This window comes from Eumetopias jubatus, unplaced genomic scaffold (assembly GCF_037043125.1).
Source record: "Eumetopias jubatus isolate StellerSeaLion01/CBP00866 unplaced genomic scaffold, mEumJub1_p1.0 scaffold_7, whole genome shotgun sequence".
Taxonomy (NCBI): domain Eukaryota; kingdom Metazoa; phylum Chordata; class Mammalia; order Carnivora; family Otariidae; genus Eumetopias; species Eumetopias jubatus.
Genome location: NW_028274813.1, coordinates 2,816,918 through 2,837,031, shown reverse-complemented (window position 1 = coordinate 2,837,031; position 20,114 = coordinate 2,816,918). Strand labels below are relative to the sequence as shown.

General features: G+C 51.3%; 1 protein-coding gene across 3 annotated transcripts in view; it reads right to left on the bottom strand.

The window, feature by feature from the left end:
- CDC42BPB (CDC42 binding protein kinase beta) overlaps positions 1–20,114 on the bottom strand; it is a 99,792-nt gene that overhangs the window by 26,901 nt on the left and 52,777 nt on the right. For all 3 annotated transcript variants that reach the window (XM_028100503.2, XM_088024433.1, XM_028100518.2), the window contains exons 6-18: positions 16,348–16,441; positions 14,641–14,841; positions 12,756–13,004; positions 10,835–10,914; positions 8,898–9,064; positions 8,694–8,813; positions 7,736–7,869; positions 6,055–6,297; positions 4,502–4,612; positions 2,757–3,001; positions 2,544–2,649; positions 1,966–2,090; positions 1,436–1,541 (exon numbers count right to left, since the gene is read on the bottom strand). In XM_028100503.2, the coding sequence (XP_027956304.1) occupies positions 1,436–1,541; positions 1,966–2,090; positions 2,544–2,649; positions 2,757–3,001; positions 4,502–4,612; positions 6,055–6,297; positions 7,736–7,869; positions 8,694–8,813; positions 8,898–9,064; positions 10,835–10,914; positions 12,756–13,004; positions 14,641–14,841; positions 16,348–16,441 (1,981 nt within the window). The remainder of the gene's footprint in view (positions 1–1,435; positions 1,542–1,965; positions 2,091–2,543; positions 2,650–2,756; positions 3,002–4,501; positions 4,613–6,054; positions 6,298–7,735; positions 7,870–8,693; positions 8,814–8,897; positions 9,065–10,834; positions 10,915–12,755; positions 13,005–14,640; positions 14,842–16,347; positions 16,442–20,114) is intronic.

Sequence of the window (20,114 nt, the reverse complement as noted above, 5' to 3'; positions counted from 1 at the left end):
GGTCCGTCCGCTTTCAGGAGGGAGAGCAGTCTGGGGATACCACTTTGATAGACCATTTTAGAGTTTTAACACAGGATTTTTCATTTTCCGTCCACACAGTAAAGAGAAGAAAGATAACCCAGGGCAGGTGGCACAGGGACAGAGAGTGGCGCTCATCTAGACGCTAACGACCGCACTGAAATCCAGTAAATGAGAGAAAACTCAGCAAGTCTTCAGATGACTGCGTCCTACACGGATTTAACAGGTGAACAATACACTTCTCAGGACAGAAAGGAAAGATACTTTCATCCAGCCCTCCAATAGGAATATTCTGTGACAAGAATCTCAATCAATCCATTTTGCTAAAGGGACCTATGACTGTATTCTTTCATCTTTTTTTAAAGATTTTATTTATTTATTTGACAGAGAGAGACACAGCGAGAGCAGGAACACAAGCAGGGGGCGTGGGAGAGGGAGAAGCAGGCTCCCCGCGGAGCAGGGAGCCCAATGCGGGGCTCGATCCCACGATCCTGGGATCATGACCTGAGCCGAAGGCAGTCGCTTAACCAACTGAGCCACCCAGGCGCCCCCCCCTTTCATCTTTTATAAGGCTTGTACACTAAGTTTACTCAGTGCAGTTCATAAGTGCGAGTATATGTATAAACATGATTGGAAGAAAAAAGAAAATGTAGAAACGAAAAATATTTGATCATTTGAATTGGTTTTCATAAACCGAAAATCTAAAAATGACCATGTTTTCCAATTACAGAGCAAAGAGCATGGCTGTATTCTTTGACAAGATGGTATGAATGTGCCAGGTGCCTGGGTGATGGGATGAGTGGTTCATGACATTCAGAGATGCTGCCCCTTTAGGGTAAATATACCTTCAAATCAGCACAATGCGGGGATGAAAATTTGGGTTTGTTAAGTTCTAGACAAAGTTCTAACAGAATTGATTCACTCTACCTTTCTTGTTACTCGTGTATGTGACCCACACAGTAACCTACACACACACACAGGTATTGCGCAAACGACAAACGGGAGGAGGAGGGCCGCGCGTGGCTGTGCCCACAAGTGAGCCTGGGCGGAAATGGTGCTGCGTTCAGCCCAGAGCTCGCCACACTCCCGGCACTCAAAACACACAGACCACTGCCCGGGCGGGTGACAGAATGAACAGGACCAATGTCCGTGAGGGCAGCAGCCCGTCCTGCTGAGGATCCCTCCACAGAGCCTGGCACGCAGTGATTACGTGCTGTGCGAGTGTGCAGTATCAGAACAGGCTGTGATCTCCCGGCAACTCGCAGACCCTGAGCTCCTCAAACTGGGCAGCTTTGGCCACACGGAAGTCCCGCCTCATCAGTGAGACCCGCCTGGCACTAAGCTGCACTCATGCTCAACAGAAAGCCATTAATGAATTCCATCGCCATAAAAATGCAGAGTTCAGAACGAAGCCTACCAGTGCTCTTGACCCCAGACTGGAGCTCCTCAGAGTCTCGAGCTCTTCGGTCATCTTAGAAGCAAGAGCCTGAAGATAACCTCGGGCATCTTTCTCGTCGCTGACCCTAGAGGAGGACCCATACCCCGTGAGCCAGAGGAGAGGGGCCGAAAATGAGAACAGGTTCCCGCCTCCCACAGGACAGAGTGACACCGTGTCCTATCAGCCGGAACAGTTGCCCACGACCATCAAATGCCTCTGCTAGCAAGGGCAGCCCCAGTCCCTTCTGCTGAGTTGTGCGGAGACCCAGCCTCCCGCTCATCAGAACACGGGGGGCGTGCAAGCCTGACCCACACCGTCAGTGACTCAGTGCGGTTTCTCCACCTTTAGTCCAATGTGATGAGCACTGGACAGAGCTGGTGGCCCTAGACTTTAGTGATTCGGGGAAAAAGCAGAGAGGTCCGTGCTGAGGCCTCAGAGAAACTGTCGGTGAGGAGAGCCCGATGGGCTCAGGCAGGGCTGGGGACAACCGCGGACGGGCACGCACATACCACTGAATGATCTCTGCAATCTGAGCTTCCCAATGGGCAACCGACTCCCTCTTGGCTGCCAGGTCCTGCAGCTCATCCTCCAGTTGTCTATTTTGAGCTGTGAGTTTGTCCACAAAGGAACAAAGCTGAAATTAAACAATTGTACCACACAACTTGTTATTTGGTGCCTTTTAAACTGTGGGGTTTTTTTTGTTTTTTTTTTTTTTAAGACTTTAACCTTTTGTATGTTCTAGGGATCTCTGTGGGAAGCTAGAAGCTAACAGGGTGCCCTTCAAATAGGACGTTAGCATTGTTATAGCCCAAGTTCTTCTCAAGAGTCTGAAAGCTTTCCTCGTTATGAGATATTGTCCCAAACTTAGTTTTCAATGTAGATTTTTCGAGTGTATCTAACTTCCATCACATCTCAATACAAATCTGAACACACTAAGAGGTAAGAGCTGGTGGTTTGGGGTAATTAGCAGCTTTTAACCCAGTGAAACACCCCATTCTGAAGATCAAACCTAGGACTTCCCATAAGCGTTAAGCTCCCAGGACGCATGACTGAGGACACTGCGGCCGCGGGTGGGGGCACAGATTACCCTCTCGTTCTCAGCCATGAGCTTCTTGTTCTCCTCCAGAAGCAAGGCTCTCTCACGCTCGTACTTATCTCTTACTGTGCCTACCGCCTCCTCCATTTCCGAGTGCCTGGGAAGGTGCGAGAGAGAAAGGAGTCAGAAGCCACTGAGCCAGCCGCCAGGCGGGCAGGGGCACAAGCCGGCACCCGCGACACTGAGGAGCGCACGGACACATACCGTTCTCGCTTTGACTTCTCCAGTTTGTCTTTTAACATGAGAACTTCCTTCTGCAGGGCCAGCTGGTGGCTCTCTGAGTCGTGCACCTCCTTCTTCACGTTTTTGACTTCCAGCACGTGGGAGGCCTCACGCCTGACCAACTCCTCTTCGTAAAACAGGACTTTCTTCTCAAGCTCAGATTTGATTTTGGAAATCTCCTGCTGATGTTCTAAGGTGGCACCTGGTCCCCGGCCTCCTTGCTTCATCTGCGTATAAAGGTTAAATTAAGTTAATTACAGAGCTCTGTGTCCTCCCGAGGGCCACGCGGCCGGTGGTCCCCCCCCCCAGTGACAGGCGCTGCACCTGATGCAGGTGGCCTCAGTCAGGTGGATGCCAGGGACTGCCAGTATCTGCCTTGCTGAAGGGATGTGCCCCAATCCGCCCGGGTCTGCAGAAGCTCTGTCTCTATACCCTGACACGAATGGTCTTCAAAGCCTCCTCCCACTGTTTGTTCATAACGCAACAATATTCTTTTGAGGGCTGACTACGTGTCAGGTGCCTCTGTAGTAACAGGGTTACACTGAGCTCTCTGCTCTTGTGGGGCAGAGGGGGAGAGACCGACAAGCCAGTAACTAAGCAACAAGACACTAACACAAGGCAGCGCGACAAAGAATGGGGGTGGCACGAAGTGGACAGTCAGAGAAGGTAGCGCTGAGGTGGTGACACGCGAAGCGCCATGTCAGGCGACGAGCAGCAAGTCAAAGGCGCTGAGCTGGGAGTGAGCTGTGTGCACAACAGGAGGGTGTCAGGGCGGCTGGGGCGAGCGGGAAGGGGAAGTGCCCGGAGGGGTGCCGCTAGGGTCGAGTCACCCCGGAGCCACGGGAAGCCACCGGTGTGCGCAAGGACAGGATGCGCTCTGGCTGCCACGTGGCGCGTGGACTGTCACTCTGGACGGCGACAAGCACTCAGGCACAAGGGAGCACAAGTCTAGGCCCACGGGGCTGCCGCCGGCCGGACCAGATGGCAGCAGGGACGACGGACAGAAACAGGCAGTTCTGAGATATGTGCCGCGGGAGAGGGAGGCCCACTGTCCCCACTTCGCAGACAAGGAAACCAAGGCTCAGAGTGGCGACTCGCGCACCCGAGATCGCACCAGGCTCACAAGGAGGCCCGCCACCTCCTCACCCGTTCTACCACTAGTGCTCTCTGCTCGCTCGCTCCCTCCCAAGGTGCCTGGCTGCCCCGCCCCGGCCACCAGCCTGTCTCTTCAACTTCAGTGGCAGGATGTGGGCTTTAAGGAACTTTTCCAGAAATGAACTCCACTGAATTTAGAAACTTGAGACAGGGAGGCCTGGGTGGCTCAGTCGGTGGCACCTGCCTTCGGCTCAGGTCATGATCCCGGGGTCCTGGGATAGAGCCCCGCGTCGGGCTCCCTGCTCCGCGGGGAACCTGCTTCTCCCTCCTCCTCCCTGCTCGTGCCTGCCCTCATTCTCTTTCTCTTCCTCTCTCTAATAAATGAAATCTTAAACAACAAAAAGAAACTCAAGATAAACAGTAGGTATCAGGTGTTAGTTTACCAGGGCTTCCTATAAACTGCCTGAGACTTTTTACAGAAGGGAAAACATGAAGGAACTGGAGTTTTAAAAGTGAAAAGCTGCCATAAAGGCATGTTCTCCACGACCGGCATCTCATCCGCAGCCACCCTTCCCCGACAAGCCCACCACGACAGTAAGGGTGGTGACAGTCTGGCCTCTGGCAGGCACTACCTTGAGGGCCTCAAGCTCACTTTCCACTTGCTTGGAGAAGTTCTCGCTGTGCTCACGAAGCTTGCGCTCCCTGGAGGCCTCGGCAACGGCGTCCTCCAGCCGAGCTTCCAGCTGCAAGAGGAACGCCCGCTGCTTACTGGCACGAAGCCGGCCCTCCGGACAGGCACTCGGCCAGTGCAGTCCTACAGCCTCTGACTCCTTCCCTCCTCATCAGATTTCATCCCCAGTTAAAGGCTGAACACACTTCAAGACTTAACTGGAACGGCTGGTTAGTAATAAAACAAGTTCAAATTTTAATTTAAATCAATAATTTGGCATTAAGTTTCAAGAAAGGATGCAGAATGGTGGAAGCAAGTACTTCGGGTGTCTGGAGAACAAGAACTCATCTATTAAACGACAATCGTCATGCGTGTGTGGGAGCGGGGGGGGCAGCGGAAGGACGGCACCCTTGGCTGGGTGGACCTCGGCGGCCTGCCTCATCCCCGTAGTGACTCATGTGGAGTGGGGCCGCTGATGCTAGTTAGGGGTTCCACTGACCGGAGCCACGGCTGACTACAACTACAAATGTATCTGGGTTGTAAAATAAATGGAGAAGAAAACACACAGGCATTTTGAGACCAAGTGACAAAGATCACATACTTCTAGGCCTTCCGATTCAGTTTACTAAGCAAATTTTAACAGAATTCAATACTAAGGGCTGCTTAAAATATGTCACTCGTTAGTGAAAGAGCATCTGGAGCATCTCAGGCAGCCAGTTCTCAAAGCCGGGTCTTGAGGCCCTTTCAGGGGGAATAAAAGGCCCTTCTTTTTCTAAATACCTGGGTTTTCTTCAAATACTTGATCCAAAACAGTGTAACATGACGGACTGAATGCAGAAATAGGTACGACAACCTACGTGTTTATTAAGGCGGTTATTAAAGAAAAGCACAAAAATGTAAAAATGCCACTCTTTTCACTACACAGGGGAAGGTAGTTACTTTTCATAAAAAATGTTACTTACGTCAACATGTAATGGGTTTATTGTTAAACTGAAGAAAGTGTCTTAATTTCTGACATGGTAAATATGAAGGGCTGTAACCGACACAAACAAAAGCTCTTTGGGAGGTCTCAACAATCTTTAGGAGCAAAAAGCCGTCCTGAAGGCAAAGTTTCAGAGCCACTGGGCTGACGTGGGGTACGCCTGGCTGAGCCTGGTCTTCCTACCCTCCCTCCCCACCCACCAGGGACATGCGGCTCATGCACACTTATGCTGTGCTGTACCAATCACATCATGACACATTTATGTTATATTTGTTAGGTATGAATACCCATTTGCTTTAAAAGGGAATTTTTAAAAATCAGCATCCTAAGACATCTCTTAATAATTTCACTAATAGATACTGAGAGGGCTGAGAAATACAAAAAAACTTGGCAAGCCAACTTACTTGGTTTCTCATAAAATTTAAGGCTTATTTTAAAGTAATTTATATAATTCAGCCCAAGTTCTCAAGATGTTTTATTAAGATCATACAAAGGTCCAAACAGTACAAGCCCTGAAACAGCTAAAAAGCTACCTCTTTCCTGAACTTCTCAGATTTGCGCATGTCCTGCCGCATGGAGTCAATCTTCTGCATGGCCGCCTCCACCTCCTCCTCTTTGTCACGGAGCTGCCGGGACACCTTCTGCTTCTGGGAGCGGAGCTCTGCCATGCGCTCGTTGAGCTCCGAGAACTCCTGCAAGGCCAGCTTTCGCTGCTGGTGGGCATCTTTGAGTTCTCTGGCCTGGGATTTCAATCGCTCTGAAGCTTCGACCAATTGCTGCACAGAAAGAATGAGAGCTATTTTACATTTGCTTGACAAAGATGTGGAAGGCTGGAAGCTCAGTCTTCCCCTGCAAATGCCGGCTACAGACCAAGGCCAAGATCCAAGAACTCACCTTCTGGAAAAAAGCCCTTTGCTCAGCCCCAGCCTGGCTATGAGCTGCCTGGAAGAAGCCCACCTGAGCTGGGGTGCTAAGCATCAACTTCACTCCAGGAAAGACCCTCAGTCTTTCCTGGGCCGTGTGGTGACCAGAAGCCCAAGCTCTCCCAGCCAGCCTGAGGCCCAGCTCACAGTGGCAAGTCTGGCTCACCAGTTTCAACCTCTCCCCGGTGCCATCCACACAATCACAAAGGCGGATGAAGCATGAACATCACCAATCCAGTTATTTAAACAGCAGAAATCAGGAAAGAACATATTAGAAAAGAAAAAGCTTAAGATTTCCACCAATGTAAGGATTCATATAACAATGATCACAGGATTGCTAACCCCTCACTAGAGAGAGAGATGGATGTGGTTGTCCCACTGGCTGCACAGGCGACATGGCCTCACTACCGGCCACCTGGCAGCCTCCCCTCCCTGCAGCCAATCCCTTAACCACTGGTGGCACAGTCACTGTGGCACCTGTCTGACTGGAAGGAGTGGATGTGAACAGGTTGGCGAGGAGGCTCCCCCCATGGGGAGGGGAATGCCTGGGTGTTACTGTAGCTAGAGTAATGCGGGGTCTCTCGTCCCACGCTGCACTTCCAGACAAAGTGCTTTGGTAGGATACCATGGGGAACTGGACAATCTGGGTTTGAAATCCTGCACGTTTTAGAGAATGATCACAAACTATACGATTGACGACTTAGGTGTGTAAATGAATGTTTCAGAAAACACGATCCTGTGGTATGAACATACTGTACGAGCATGGAGTTTGATATATTTCACTGAAAATCAAATTTATAAAAGTCTTCTGGGGGGAACTACCCAAATTTTAATAAATGGTCTCTCCTGTAGCGCCCTGTTGTAAGGAAGAGCTCACCTCTGAAAGAAGGGGGGTGGGGAGAGGCCGCTGCAGGGGGCCAGATGGAGCGGGGGCAGGGAGGGGGGGAAGGACTGGCACCAGATACAAGCATATGAACCCAGCTGGGTCAGTTCCTGAGGACGCTGGGACACGGGGACCCTCTGCACCGCCATGTCCTTACTTTCACTGGGGGGTACGGCCCACGGGGCAGGCTTGTGGTCAGCAGCCAGGAGGAGGCCCACGAAGTCACGGCCAGCCACCCTTGAGGCTGAGTGCCCAGTGGCCCGGCGAGACCCTCAGGGGCTGTGGGCAGTACAGGCCAGGACACACACGAGGGTCCTGGAAGAAGTCCTCGGACCCCCGCACGACTTCAACCTCACAACTTAAGAAACCATTCACACCCCTCTCATGTCAAATCACACCCTGGATTACCTTGTGAAAATCCTCCTTCTCCTGCCGCACCACACGGTACTGCTTTTCCAGGCCTTTCAGCCGATGCGTGGAGTCCTCATGCTCTTGGCGAAGGGTCACCGTATCCTCCAGCTGCCGCTCGAGCCTATTTGAATCTGAGCAAAAGAGAAAACAGACCATCTGACTTCCTGAGAGTGAGTTATTTAATAATTCCTCACGCTCTTTATCATTTAGAAGCTTTCTGACTTTCTCATACACGTGAGCTGCTGTGTCAAGTGCCACTTGCTGAGCCACCCATGTGAGCTGCCCGTCTGGGTAATGGTTCTGCCCCAGGGGCTGTGAGCCCTGGCGTGGCATTGAGCCACCCGTCTCAGGGGCTGCTAACCCTGAGCAAGCACAGGGCAGCCGAGGGGCAGAGGAAGCCTCTGTGTGTAAGTGACTCAGGCCCTTTTCAGTGTCAACAGGGGTGGGGGGGCGGTTCTAGGAAGGAAATGGAGAGAAAGAACAGGTTTGGAGATGAGAGTCAACTGCCGGGCTAACCCCTGTGTCAGCTGAGGGTTAGGACTCAAAAGTGACTTGAGTCCTTAGGGAGTTCTGATAATCTAGGAACCACAGAAAATGAAGGGGGGAGAACAGATCCAGCACCTAAAATACCGAGGAAAGTAGGTCACTGAGGAAAGCCTCAGGAAGAAATAAGCGATTCTGTCTCAGGGCTACAAAGAGGGAAACTAAGACAGAGAAATGTAAAATGTTCTGAGAGTTTGTGGATGAAATACTAGAAAACACAATCTAGCTACAGCTATAAAATCCTATAATTTGAGCTAAGCCAAGGTGGAGAAATCATCTCAAGTGAACAGATAAAAGAGACCTTTAAAAAGGTTCACTGAAGCCAAAGCTTTTTTTTCTCCTTTTCCACCTTACGAAAAGGACTAAAAATTTTCTCTGAAGGGATGAATGCCCAAGAATACAGACCACCTACCTGCTATTTTATTCTTCAGACGCTCAATCTCTTCATTTAGCTTTTTGATTTCCTTATCCCGGGCCAAGCTGCCCAGGGCCCGGCTGGAGCCGTGCAGGGACTGCACGGTCTGGGTGGACTCTAGGGGAGGGAGACAGGGTGTGAGGGCAGGCCAGTGCTGGGGGCGGGCATCCGAGGCTGTGGGAGGCCGGGCTCTGCCCTCACCTTGCAGCTTCCTGCTCAGCTCCAGCTTCTCCTGCTCCAGCCTCCGGATTCGCCGTTCGTAGGCTTCCACTTGCAGGCTGTTCTCCAGGTCCCGCTGCACACCCTCATCTTTGGTCAAGGTGCTGGACTGCATTATGCTCTTCAGAGAGCCTCGGTCGGAAAAACAGCTGTAGGTGAAGCAACAGGGTTTTCTCATCTACTGAGAATTTATAGCTCATCAGCATTTTACAACTTCTGGGGCAAAACACACATCTTTGAAATAGGCCAACAAAACTGCGTGTGAAAAGACTACAGAGTCAGAATTTAGAAGAGTCTTCCTTATGGCTAATGGTCAGATGACAGGGTGGCTGACAAGGCTGTGCCCCTCCGAGGTGGTCAAAGAAAACGCCTCTGCAAAGGAGGGAATGTAATCCCTACGGCACCACTTACACTCAACCAGAAATGAAACAGGAGATGGTATCGTGTGGGCATCTGGGCGTGGGGGCCTGGCAGAGGCCACAGGGGGCAGTCCTGGATGCCCAGGCCATCGAGGGCTTCCTCCTGCTGCTGACCGGCCAAGGATTTCTCTGGGGATGGGCCGCTCCACCCTCCAGGGCTCATCCTCCCGTGCAGACTGAACAACCTGCACGGTTCTCTCAACTCCAGCACTGTGGGCGGCCCAGCTACTCGCCAGTGACGGGCCTACAGTGTGCGCCACATGCACAGATTAAAGCCCACAGTGCTTCTCTCATGCAGAGCTTAATTCTTGAACTGGTACACAAGTTATTTAGTTCTCTTGCTTTTAATGTGACAACGATGCTGGGGAGACTCCTCTGACTCCTGCTACACTGAGTGCAGCCAAGGCACCAGCACACACACGTTTACGGAAGGGCCGGGCTGGTGTTTCTCAAAGGTGGCCCAAGAATGCTGAGCATGCCAGCACCGTGAGGTCTGTTCCAGAAGGAGGGCCCTGGGCCTGACCCACCAAACTGGAGCCTCGGCAGGTGGCCTGGAACCGCTGGGTTTAACAAGCACCCACGGAGCTAGAACAGGCCAGAAAAACGAGGAACCTCTGCACGAGGGATTAAGAGGTCAGTATGTCTACGGCATCTCGCACCACTTCCTGTGGACTACAAGGCATCAGCTGTCACTCTGGCTCAAGTGCTGCTTAACCCTGGCACCTCACACCAAGGGAGCTTCTATGAGCTCAAGCAGAAACAACCCTCTCCTGAAGGAATTCTCATCAATTCAGCTATGAGCTGCTAGAAAGTGCCAGGAGTCAAGTTGTGCTGCCCTCCTTCAGGCGCTGCGTGGTTCCATCTGCTTCACTTCGCCTGCATTTCCTCCTCTCGCTTCTCCTCCTGGCCCAGTTTTCTTTGAAAGCCGGCGACAGCTTGGCAAAGAGGCCCATTCGAGACAGAGGCTGACAGGTACAAATAGTCACCACGGTGTCTGGGGGCTGGAGCTACACGTGGGGCTTCTGTTCCTGGCTCTTCAGATTTCCATTACGTCTGGGACTGTGTTCCATGGTGGAAGCTACGGCACTGCGGCTGAAATCCTTATGAAAGCCAGGCATGACCAGTAAGGGGGCTGCTGACCATGGCCAATGACATTCTCTCAGAACAGATCTTGCCAACACTGACGGCCTGTAAGTCAGAAGTCAGCTAACTATCTCCCATGAGCTAAGGATGGGTTTCCCATTTTCAAAGCGTTGTTAAAAAAGAAGACTACGTAACAGAGACCACCCTTTGTGGAAGAAGTCTGCTGAGCCTGCTCCGTGTCACTGTGTATAGTCATCAGGTGGCCCTTTCAAAGGACAAGCCCGTCCACAGCTCCATGAGCACAGCCCTCCCCCGCCAACACTGATGCAGGCATGCACCCGCACAAGAGCAGCCCCCCAGACTGCTCATCTAGCCCAAGGGGAGGCTCTGGCTGGAGAATGGTAAATCTAGACCTACCTTTCCGTTGTGAATGTAAAACCGATGAATGGCAAATGTAACCCAGAGAAGCCTGTATGAGAACCAGGAGGTAATATTTCCTGCATAAGAACACATACAACAAAATTTAATCCATGTTCAAACAAAGGGAAAGAGGGAGGAAAGAATATTACCCATTGGTTAAAATCGGGTGCACGAGAGAGAGTCATGTGGCTTTCTAGCACACGGAGGACACTGCGTTCCTCGCCACAGAGCACAGCACTGGCAGATTTGTAGTTCTCGGGTCTGGCCGCGCACACAACGCAGTAGAGGGGACAAACACACTGCTTCAGATGAGGATGATGTCCCAGGCCCAACTTGCACCACAGCCCAGCCTGCTGAAGCTACGGCATCCACCACTCCATGTGGCCCTAAGCAGAGGTGCGCAGATGGGGCACACGCACAGCCCCCGGAAGGCGCGGGGCAGAGGCTGGGGGCTCCCAGGCCCTCGGCAGAGACAGAGGCCAAAGGCAGAAGAGAGGCTTGGAAGCCAAGGTAGAATATTTTAGGTAAATGTATTACCAACTCTATTTTTCAGCTTCAGGATCCTTCTTTATCAAACACGAAACCAGTTATAATTCATCTGGGAAATGTCAGTGTGGAAATAGTTTCTTTGGAGTCTAGGAAAACCCTTTCTACAGGACACTACTTTTCTCCGTGTGGTCTATAGTTCAGCTCTTATTTGAGTAAGAGGAATTCTCTAGGGAGCACTCAAGATCTTTCTTCTACTTGGTTGAACTTCAGTCCCTCTATCCCCAAACCAGGTCACATGTATGGACTAAAAAAGGCTGGGTTCGAGGAGATCAAATAACTTTACAGCCTCTAAGCAAAACTCTCTGGGGCTAAAGGTGACGACTGACGCACCAGAGGCCCTGCTGGACCAGCCAAACACCGGACGGCCCTAGAGCCAGGACCCAGTCTGGAGGCTCCACGACATCAGTGGGACGACTCAGAACCCACACATGGTCACTGCTGCTCCCAAACCCCTGCCATACAAACACATGTGTGGACACCCAAGAACACGGGGCAGCAGGAAGCCTACATGCTCATGCGTGGGGACCGGAGCCCCAGAGGCTTGGGGGCCTGCTGTGAGGGAGTGGAGGGATCCTCGCCTGCTCAGGGCCTCGAAGTCTGGAAGTGGTAACAGGGCTGTGGTGGGGCTTCAAGATGGTGGCGTAGGTGACACAGCCGAATGCCATGAAAATACAGCACAAGTATGTCTGATGAGTTCCAAAGGAGAAGAGCCATTTAACTCAATTTTACTCCCACTCAGCACAGGCGTACCTCGGGAGAAATTCTGGGTTCGGCTCCAGACCACCATAAGGAGGTGGGTATCGCAATGAAGCGAGTCAAGTGTACTGGGTGGTTTCCCAGTGCATGCAGAAGTTGAGTTCACACCACACTACAGTCTACTAAATGTGTGTAGCATTATATCAGAATAAAGTACACACCTTAATTTAAAAATACTCTACTGCTAAAAAAATGCTAACCATCACCTGAGCTTTCAACAAATCGTAAGCACTAATGACAGATCACATAACAAATATAGTAATAATGAAAAAGTTTGAAGTACGGTGAGAATCACCAGAATGTGACAGACACACAAAGTGAGCAGAAATGGTGCCCACAGATGTGCTGGAGGCACGTGCAAACCTTTAGTCTGTAAAAAACTCAAAGCACAATGGAATGAGGTGTGCCTGTAACCCTTCCTTTTTCAAAGGCACATTAAGAACCAGGCCGAAGGTTGGAATAAAAGGTGTATTTTCTTAAAACTACCAGATTTTTAAAAAACCAACACAGTCCTAAGATGTATCATATTGGCAAGCAACACCTTCCACAGAACACTGCCACTACTCGGACCCACCAGGACACCACACGAGGACGCAACAGCGTTGACACTTACGATGTTTCTTAGCACATCGTCATCCACATCAAAGTTGGAGGTGTCAGAAGGACTGCTCACATCAGGAATATAAGGTGCTTCCAGGTTCCGTATGTTTTCCCAATTCAGACCTTCGAAGAACGCGTGCTTTTTGAAGTCCTCTATCCCGTTCTGGCCCAGCCGGCGCTCTCTGCTGCAGATGAGTCTCTGAATAAGGTCTTTGGCTTCTTCAGACACATCGGTGACATGGGATGGAAACTGAAATCGCTCCTGGAGGGTGGGGAGGTCGGTGGACACAGGATGAAAACTCATTCAGAAAAATCGAAGGTATAGAGACATTTCAGGAAACAAACAGAGGCGACCGCGCCAAAGCAAGTCATGTCTACTTTCACGGTAACTAAAAAGCCTGTGCCACAGCTAATGAAACTGCATTCCAGAAAGGCAAACGAGAACATCATTAGTCTTACTGCTTGTATGCGTGGCAGACTTGGTACCACATTACATGTAAATGACAACAGCAATGGACAGTCACCCATCAAAGTGGTCGAGGACGCAGACCACGCGCTGTGGTGGGACAGGCCGGTACAGCCCTTTCAGAGGGCATTTTGCCAGGAGCTATGGCAATCCCACTCTGAAAACCATATTCTACAGAAACAGTCAAAAAGAGAACACCTAACATGTTTACAACAGCATGATATTCTGACCAAGCAAACTGCAAATTACCTAAATGCCCATCAAAAAGGAACCTGTTAAAAACAGACAGGGCACACACATGCCAAGAGAACGGGCTGATTCTGTGCACCGGAGAGATGACAGTAACACACGGACAGAACAAGCTGGTCATATGCAACGTGATGCCATTCACTCCAACACCGCCCCCCACCCCCCCCACACACACATCCAGCCCAGGCCCGACTCTGTAGAACCAGGGACGGCAGATGCAGCTCACGGGGCTGCGTGAGGATCAGGTGAGTGCGAGCATGCAAAGCGCTGGACCAGGCCCCACAGGGAGCGCACTCAGTACCAACAGGCTCCTTAGGATTCACGGAGTCCCGTTCAGCACCTTAACGGCACTCATCATGGAAAAGTGGATGGGGTGATTTCCACCATCTACACTCTGTCCTTTTGCATTGTCTGACATTTTAAATGGTAGGTATATACTAATTTACAAGTGAAAACATTTATTTCTACCTTGGGAAAAGTGTTTTTTACAAGTATGGCTTGCTCTGATTTGTAGTTAAATGGAAGATCCCCCACCACTTTCGTGTTAATCTGCTCCCCATGGGAGCAGTTAGTGAGGGACGGGGCTGAGGACAAGTCAGTGGAGGGGGTCACCCTTGGAGAGGCGTGGACGCACGCTGAGACCACGCTGGCAGAGGGTGGGAGCGGCGTGAAGAAGACATACCTGACTGAGGGAAGCAGACGACAGCAACACGAGGAAGAAGAGTAAATGGTAAAGCAAATGAGAAACGGAGGTGAGGCAGAGGGGAGGCGAGGTCGGAGTGGAAAATGCACAGCTGGGAAAGGGAAAAGGAGCAGGACCCAGGAGGTGGAGGGATGCCGCCATGCGGAGGCGTGGGGCCCCGTCATGAAGCTGGTGAATCCAGACCCTCAGGTGGAAGTGCCCAACGGCTCCTCACCCCCGGCCACCCTGAGGCCATGCACGCTCAGCACGCTTCTCCTGGGCCCTGACCGGAAGCTCTCCTCCCCTCACGCCCACACCTCCTGTGTCGGCCGCCGGTGTGGACCCTACTGCCACAATCTCTGCTCCCATCTGGCGGCCAGCAGCCTGCTCCAGCCCTAACACCTCTTCCCCAAAGATGCTAACAGCTTCCGAGTGGCCCTCCGCCTCCAGACCTGCACCTTGGGACTCGAACCAACAGGATGTGGAAATGCAATGTCTTACTTCGTGGTTCATGATCTTTCCATAGGTCTCCACGAGTGACTCTGCATAGAAGGGTGTTTCTCCGTACAGCATCTCGTACATGCAGACCCCGAGAGACCACCAGTCACACTCGGGGCCGTACTTGCCCATGCCGTCCTCCATCGCCTGCAGGATCTCGGGCGAGATGTAGTCAGGAGTGCCCACGGCCACAGAGGACTGGACCTTAGGGGAGAGGTGGTATTGGGAGGGAAACTCTCAGGCCAAATTCCTAACTACCTTCTCTAAAATAGGGACAACAAATAATGAAACCATCATGAAATAAAACTGCAGCACTACACACTGGGCAGTTTCCAGAATGCACAAGACTGTCTCGCACACCTGGTCTCCCTGTGCCCAAAAGCCCACCTCAGGCCCCAGATGACATTGCAGTCCCTCAAGGGGTGGCATGTCCCACACGCTCCGTCACTGCCCCAAGTGTGGTCCGGGGGCCACGTGTGCTCAGGCTGACCCTTCGCCACCCCTGTGTGCACAAAGGCCACCTGGGCTCTTATAGAACAAATTCTAAGGTGGGGCCCAAGACGCTAAATTTCCAGCATGCTCCTAGGGATGCTAAGGCTGCTAAGCCAGAGCCTACCCTTCAGTCTCCCAAGTGGGAACATCTGGAAGTAGGTCCAGGCACTAGCTGGGTGCTTAGGAATTCCCCAGATGGGGAAGCAGGAGGCTAAGGCCCCTAAAGGGGAAAGAACAGTCCCTTGGCTGCTGACGTTAGCAGAACAGGCCTGTGACATCTCTACGGAGATCTGTGGCCAGAGAGGGCAGCAATCATCACGGAGAAAACAAGAGGCAGTGAGTCAGCCAGGAAATCAGACTGGTCTCGGAGCACATGGAGAAGAGTCCATTAGACTGAGGGAGAAACAATCACAGAAGGCCTGACTCTCCCTTAGGTTGTGTCTGAGGAGAGGGTCATGGGGTGCAAGCAGTACCCCAGGTCAGACTGAATCAGCAGCGGCGGTGGGGGGGGTCTGCCTCTGCCATGTGACCAGAGTCACTGCTCTGCCGCGCGGCTGCCTGGCTGCAGAAGCTCCGAGGCAGACAGCGGGAAGACCGGAGCACGAGGTGGTGACACGGGACGAGTGTCCACACGTGTGGGTAAGAAAGCTAACCAACACTCGAGCTCAGTCTGAGGCCACTGTTCTTGTCAGAAGAAGGATTTGAGGACAGCACCAATGTATCAACTCATCAATACGCAGAGCTTGTTGGAAAGAGAAAAGTCTAGCATCAAGGACCCCCGCTTCCAGATCTACAACACCCACAGAGAGAAAACCCCTCACTGACAGAAGTTAGCTGCCCACAGACAGAAATGAGGAGGGGTAGTTACAGCGAAGGTCTGTGCGCCCGACTGGCCTGCACAGGGTGTGTCAAGAAAGGACCCGAGGGCTGCCTGTCATCCACTGCAGCGCTGATGTGACTAGCTGCCTGGCCACATGAGGAAACCTGACAACCCCCCCACACTGAGAAGCATGTGCATGACGGCTGTAAACACAGAAAGCCAAAAAGAGGCTTCAGACTGAAGCAGAACATTTCAACTGTCTCCTAAATGGATTTTATCTTTTTAATTTACATTCATAAACTTGGTTTCTTAACTGGATCTCAAATTAAAATTTTAAGCCCCTTCTAATTACAAGCAAAATCCCAAATCAAATGGAAAATCTCCAACAAAATACCTACAGTTCCATCGTCATTCATCTTCAAGCACGATCCAAAGTCAGCCAGGCGGATGTGACCATTCACGTCCAAAAGGACATTGTCAGGTTTAATGTCTCTGTTAGTAAAATAAATACACAAATTAACCATTTCCATGTTACACACCGAGTAGGTCAAAGCTCTTAACCTTAACTAGCAGCGTACCAGCTGTGACAGTCTTGGAACAATGTCTCCCCGTGACGCTTTACTTGGGTATGCAGTGGCAGTCATCACCACTACCGCTCACTCCTATGCGCGAGCTGATGCCCAGTCGGGTGACAGGCCATCCTTGTTCCCATCACATGGCCGACAAGGTCTCCTGAGCGTCTCCTTTGTGCCAGGTGCTGTGCTTGACCCCAGGTCTATGACGGGAACCAGATCCCGCGGCCCCCGCCTTCACAAAGCTTCCCACCAGCTGAGGTGGCAGAACGTGAACATGGGATCGCAGAGACACACACGTGGTCTCAGCACCAGAGTATGACACGCGTGGTATGTGCTGTGAAGAAATGTGAGGAAGTCGAAAAGGAAGCTGAGGGTGGCTGAGCAGAGACCGGATGAGAGCAGGAGACAGGTGAGGCTCTGGGGCAGGAGCCCAGCGGGCCAAGAGCGCACCACGGACCCCATGCCGTAGCTGACGGACAAAGACCCGGGGGCTGAAGATCAGTTATCAGCAGTAAGCGCATGGCAGGAAAGTAAGCCCACAGTCATGCGTGCTGTTCTGTGTCCTTGTAAACGTAGGCCCCCGGGCAGGGGGACGACCTCTAAAGCACAAACCCTCCTTCCTGGCAAAACAAGCTCAAACGACTGGCCAGCATGAAAGGGAACACAAACGTTAGGAGCAAAAGAAGGCAGATGCTCACCCAGAGGAGTACAGGCATGCACCGATGCGACAGAATGCCATGCCTCCGGGAACACAAATGTGCACTCGCTACTCCCAACATTGGGGGCGAGTCCCACAAACCAAAGTGAGCAGAAGATGACAATCCTTACCCACAGGAAGACCCACAGAGCAAAAGAAAACGAGCACAGCACTCCACACTGGAATAAACAAACAGGAAGAGGAGAGAGAAAACAAAACAAACTCTCAACGAGTCGAGAAAATAATAACTAAGAACAGAACCAGACAAAAACAGGGAGAAACGGAGAGTCGATTTAACTCAGGAAGAAATAGAAGAATAAGACAAAATCTTATCAGAAATGGTGACTAAATTATAAGGTGCTCAAAGGAGAACAAATTCAAATAAAAATCTGATGAAGGGCACTGAAGAAAGGGAGGGAAAGATCTAGAAGAATAAAAGGGAGACAAAGCAGTGAGAAGGGTCAGAGAGAGCAGCTGGAGAGAAGTGGAAGACAGGCTAAGAAGACCCAGCGCACAAATAACGGGAGTCCCCGAAGAAACCGAAACAATAAAACACAACTCATACTTAAAAATACAATTTGAGAGAACTTTCCAGAAGTAATAGAAAGGGCCTGCATTGACAGACTGATGGGCCCATCGCAACGAACATTTTCCAACATTTTTTGGTGCCAGACAAGTGGATACCGAAGGTCACAGGGATCGGTCAGCCAGAGGAACCGTGAGGAGAAAGCGAGGGGGCTGACGGGGCAAGTAGGCCTCCACGGGCTCAGCCTCCGTGATTAAGGCAGCGGGGCTCTGGCGCGGAGAGACAGAGGGGTGGCAGGGCGGGACGCAACGTCCGAAAGCAGACCAACTGCACAAGGAGTGCGGACGCGGTGAGGGTGTTCTCTCAGGCCGCTGGGGCAGACGGGTGAGTAAGCAAGGAGGGCCCCCTCAGGATAAAGTAAGAGCCATTCCTGGGGAGGCGCTGCAGAGCCGCCCCAACCACCCGCCCCCTGGATCTCCGTCTCGCTCAGGTTTCCTCTGTGCTATCCTGTGTCCCACACAGCTCCTTGTTCTCGCTTTTCCTTTTCAAGACCGGTTTTGTTCTCTGAATCACCCTTCTCATAAAATTGCACCGTTCTTTCATTCCTAAGCCGTACTCTGTTCTCTCCGGGGATGTGACGTCCTCCAACAGCGAGTCTTTGTGAATCTGTGACTGTTTCTAGCTTTGCTGGGATCTGGGGCCGACCTCTCAGAAGCATGGGTGTTGCGCTCCCCACTCCGTGCCGCCCACTGCATCCTGAGCTACAGAAGCCCAGCTGCGGGGTGGTGGGCACTGCCTGAAGTCACCACGGCCCACGGGCAACCACAGAAACGGCGCAGGGCTGTGGCATAGGGTCGGGACCGTGCGTGTTAAGTCCAGCAGTGCCATCACCACTCGTGCTGACAAAACACACTTCTTGCTGGCCCTACCAAATGTACTGTCACCCCACTCACACTGTGTCCACCACTGGAGGCTGGGGTAGGACTGACTTCCTGCAAAAGCTGACTTTGTGAACTTTCTACCAAAAATGGAAAGCTTTCTGTTTTTAGACTGGGTCGTTCAAGCTCTAAGTCTGAATCCTGAGTTGACGGGGGTGCTAATTACATATTTAATTCTCCTCCTATGCCTGGAGGTCAAACAACAGAGTGAAGCTTCTACGTAGCCAATTAATAAGGAGAAAGCTTTCCAATTAGGGAAAACAGGGAAAGAATAAACTGTTAATAAGGTGGTCAGATTAATTTCCCTGGAGATTGGTGACAAATGCAAAGACATTTATGTCTGCTATGAATTAGGCACAGTCTATCAAAAAGGAAGAACATAGAATTGAAGGTTGAAAACAACTACAGTGAACTGTTATAAAAGCAGGTGCAATGACATTAAGGAATCCGTGAAAAAGGAGAAAATGCACTGTCCCAAACCTCACTGCCCTAAAAGAAGTGACACTTGGGGGCAGCTCCTTCTGCTTACTCTGTGACACAGGGGACGTGTGGCACAGTGCCCTGGGCAGGACATGTGGCTGAAGTCAAGCTGTCCCAGGGCCCTGCGCCTCAGTTTCCCTGCTGAGCAGTGAGGTAACATTCATGGCCATGTTAGGAGAACACTGGGTCCCGAGCCTCCCAACACGGGACAGTGACACCTTCACAGTCCTAAGAGGAAGGTGATTTCCAATCTAAACTTCCATACTGGATCATCCATCAGTCACACATATGGATAGAATTAAGATGCTGATCTCAAAAAAAAATGATCTCAGGAGCCTCCTTTTCCAGAAATTACAGAGAGTATGTGCTACCAAATCGAAAGACTGAACCAAAAGGAAGATGCGTGACTCAGAAAACAAGGGACCCAATCCTAGGGAGATGGGCAGGGACCCTGTCCAGGGGCAAGAACTCTCAGAATGAGGGCAGAGCAGTAGGCTCAGGGAGCACCCTGGACGGAAGGGAATGGGAAGGAAGAGGGAGCACCAAGAAAAATCAGACCTAGGCTACCTGGTAGGTCTGTGTGTGCATAGCTTTATAATTTGGTCACAGTGTTTGGGGATAATTAGCAATGGCTCCCAGGGAAAAGTACATTCATGAAAAAACAGGGCCGCTACTAACCCTGGAGGAGACAGGTTCTACAACGAGGGTAATGCTGTAACTGCAAGGCTCGTCTGTAATATTTACACAGGCACCATATTATGAACACCAGACACAGATTCAACCAAAAGTTATCATTTACAGACTGGGATGATGTGGGAGGGGAGGATGGAGAGTGTGTGGGGGAGAGGGCTGGGAGGGAGAGAGACCTCTGTAAAGAGTGAATCTCCATTTTAATAGATGGGACCTAACTGTTCCTCCTCTGCGAAAAAGAGAACAGCAAAAGAAGAGC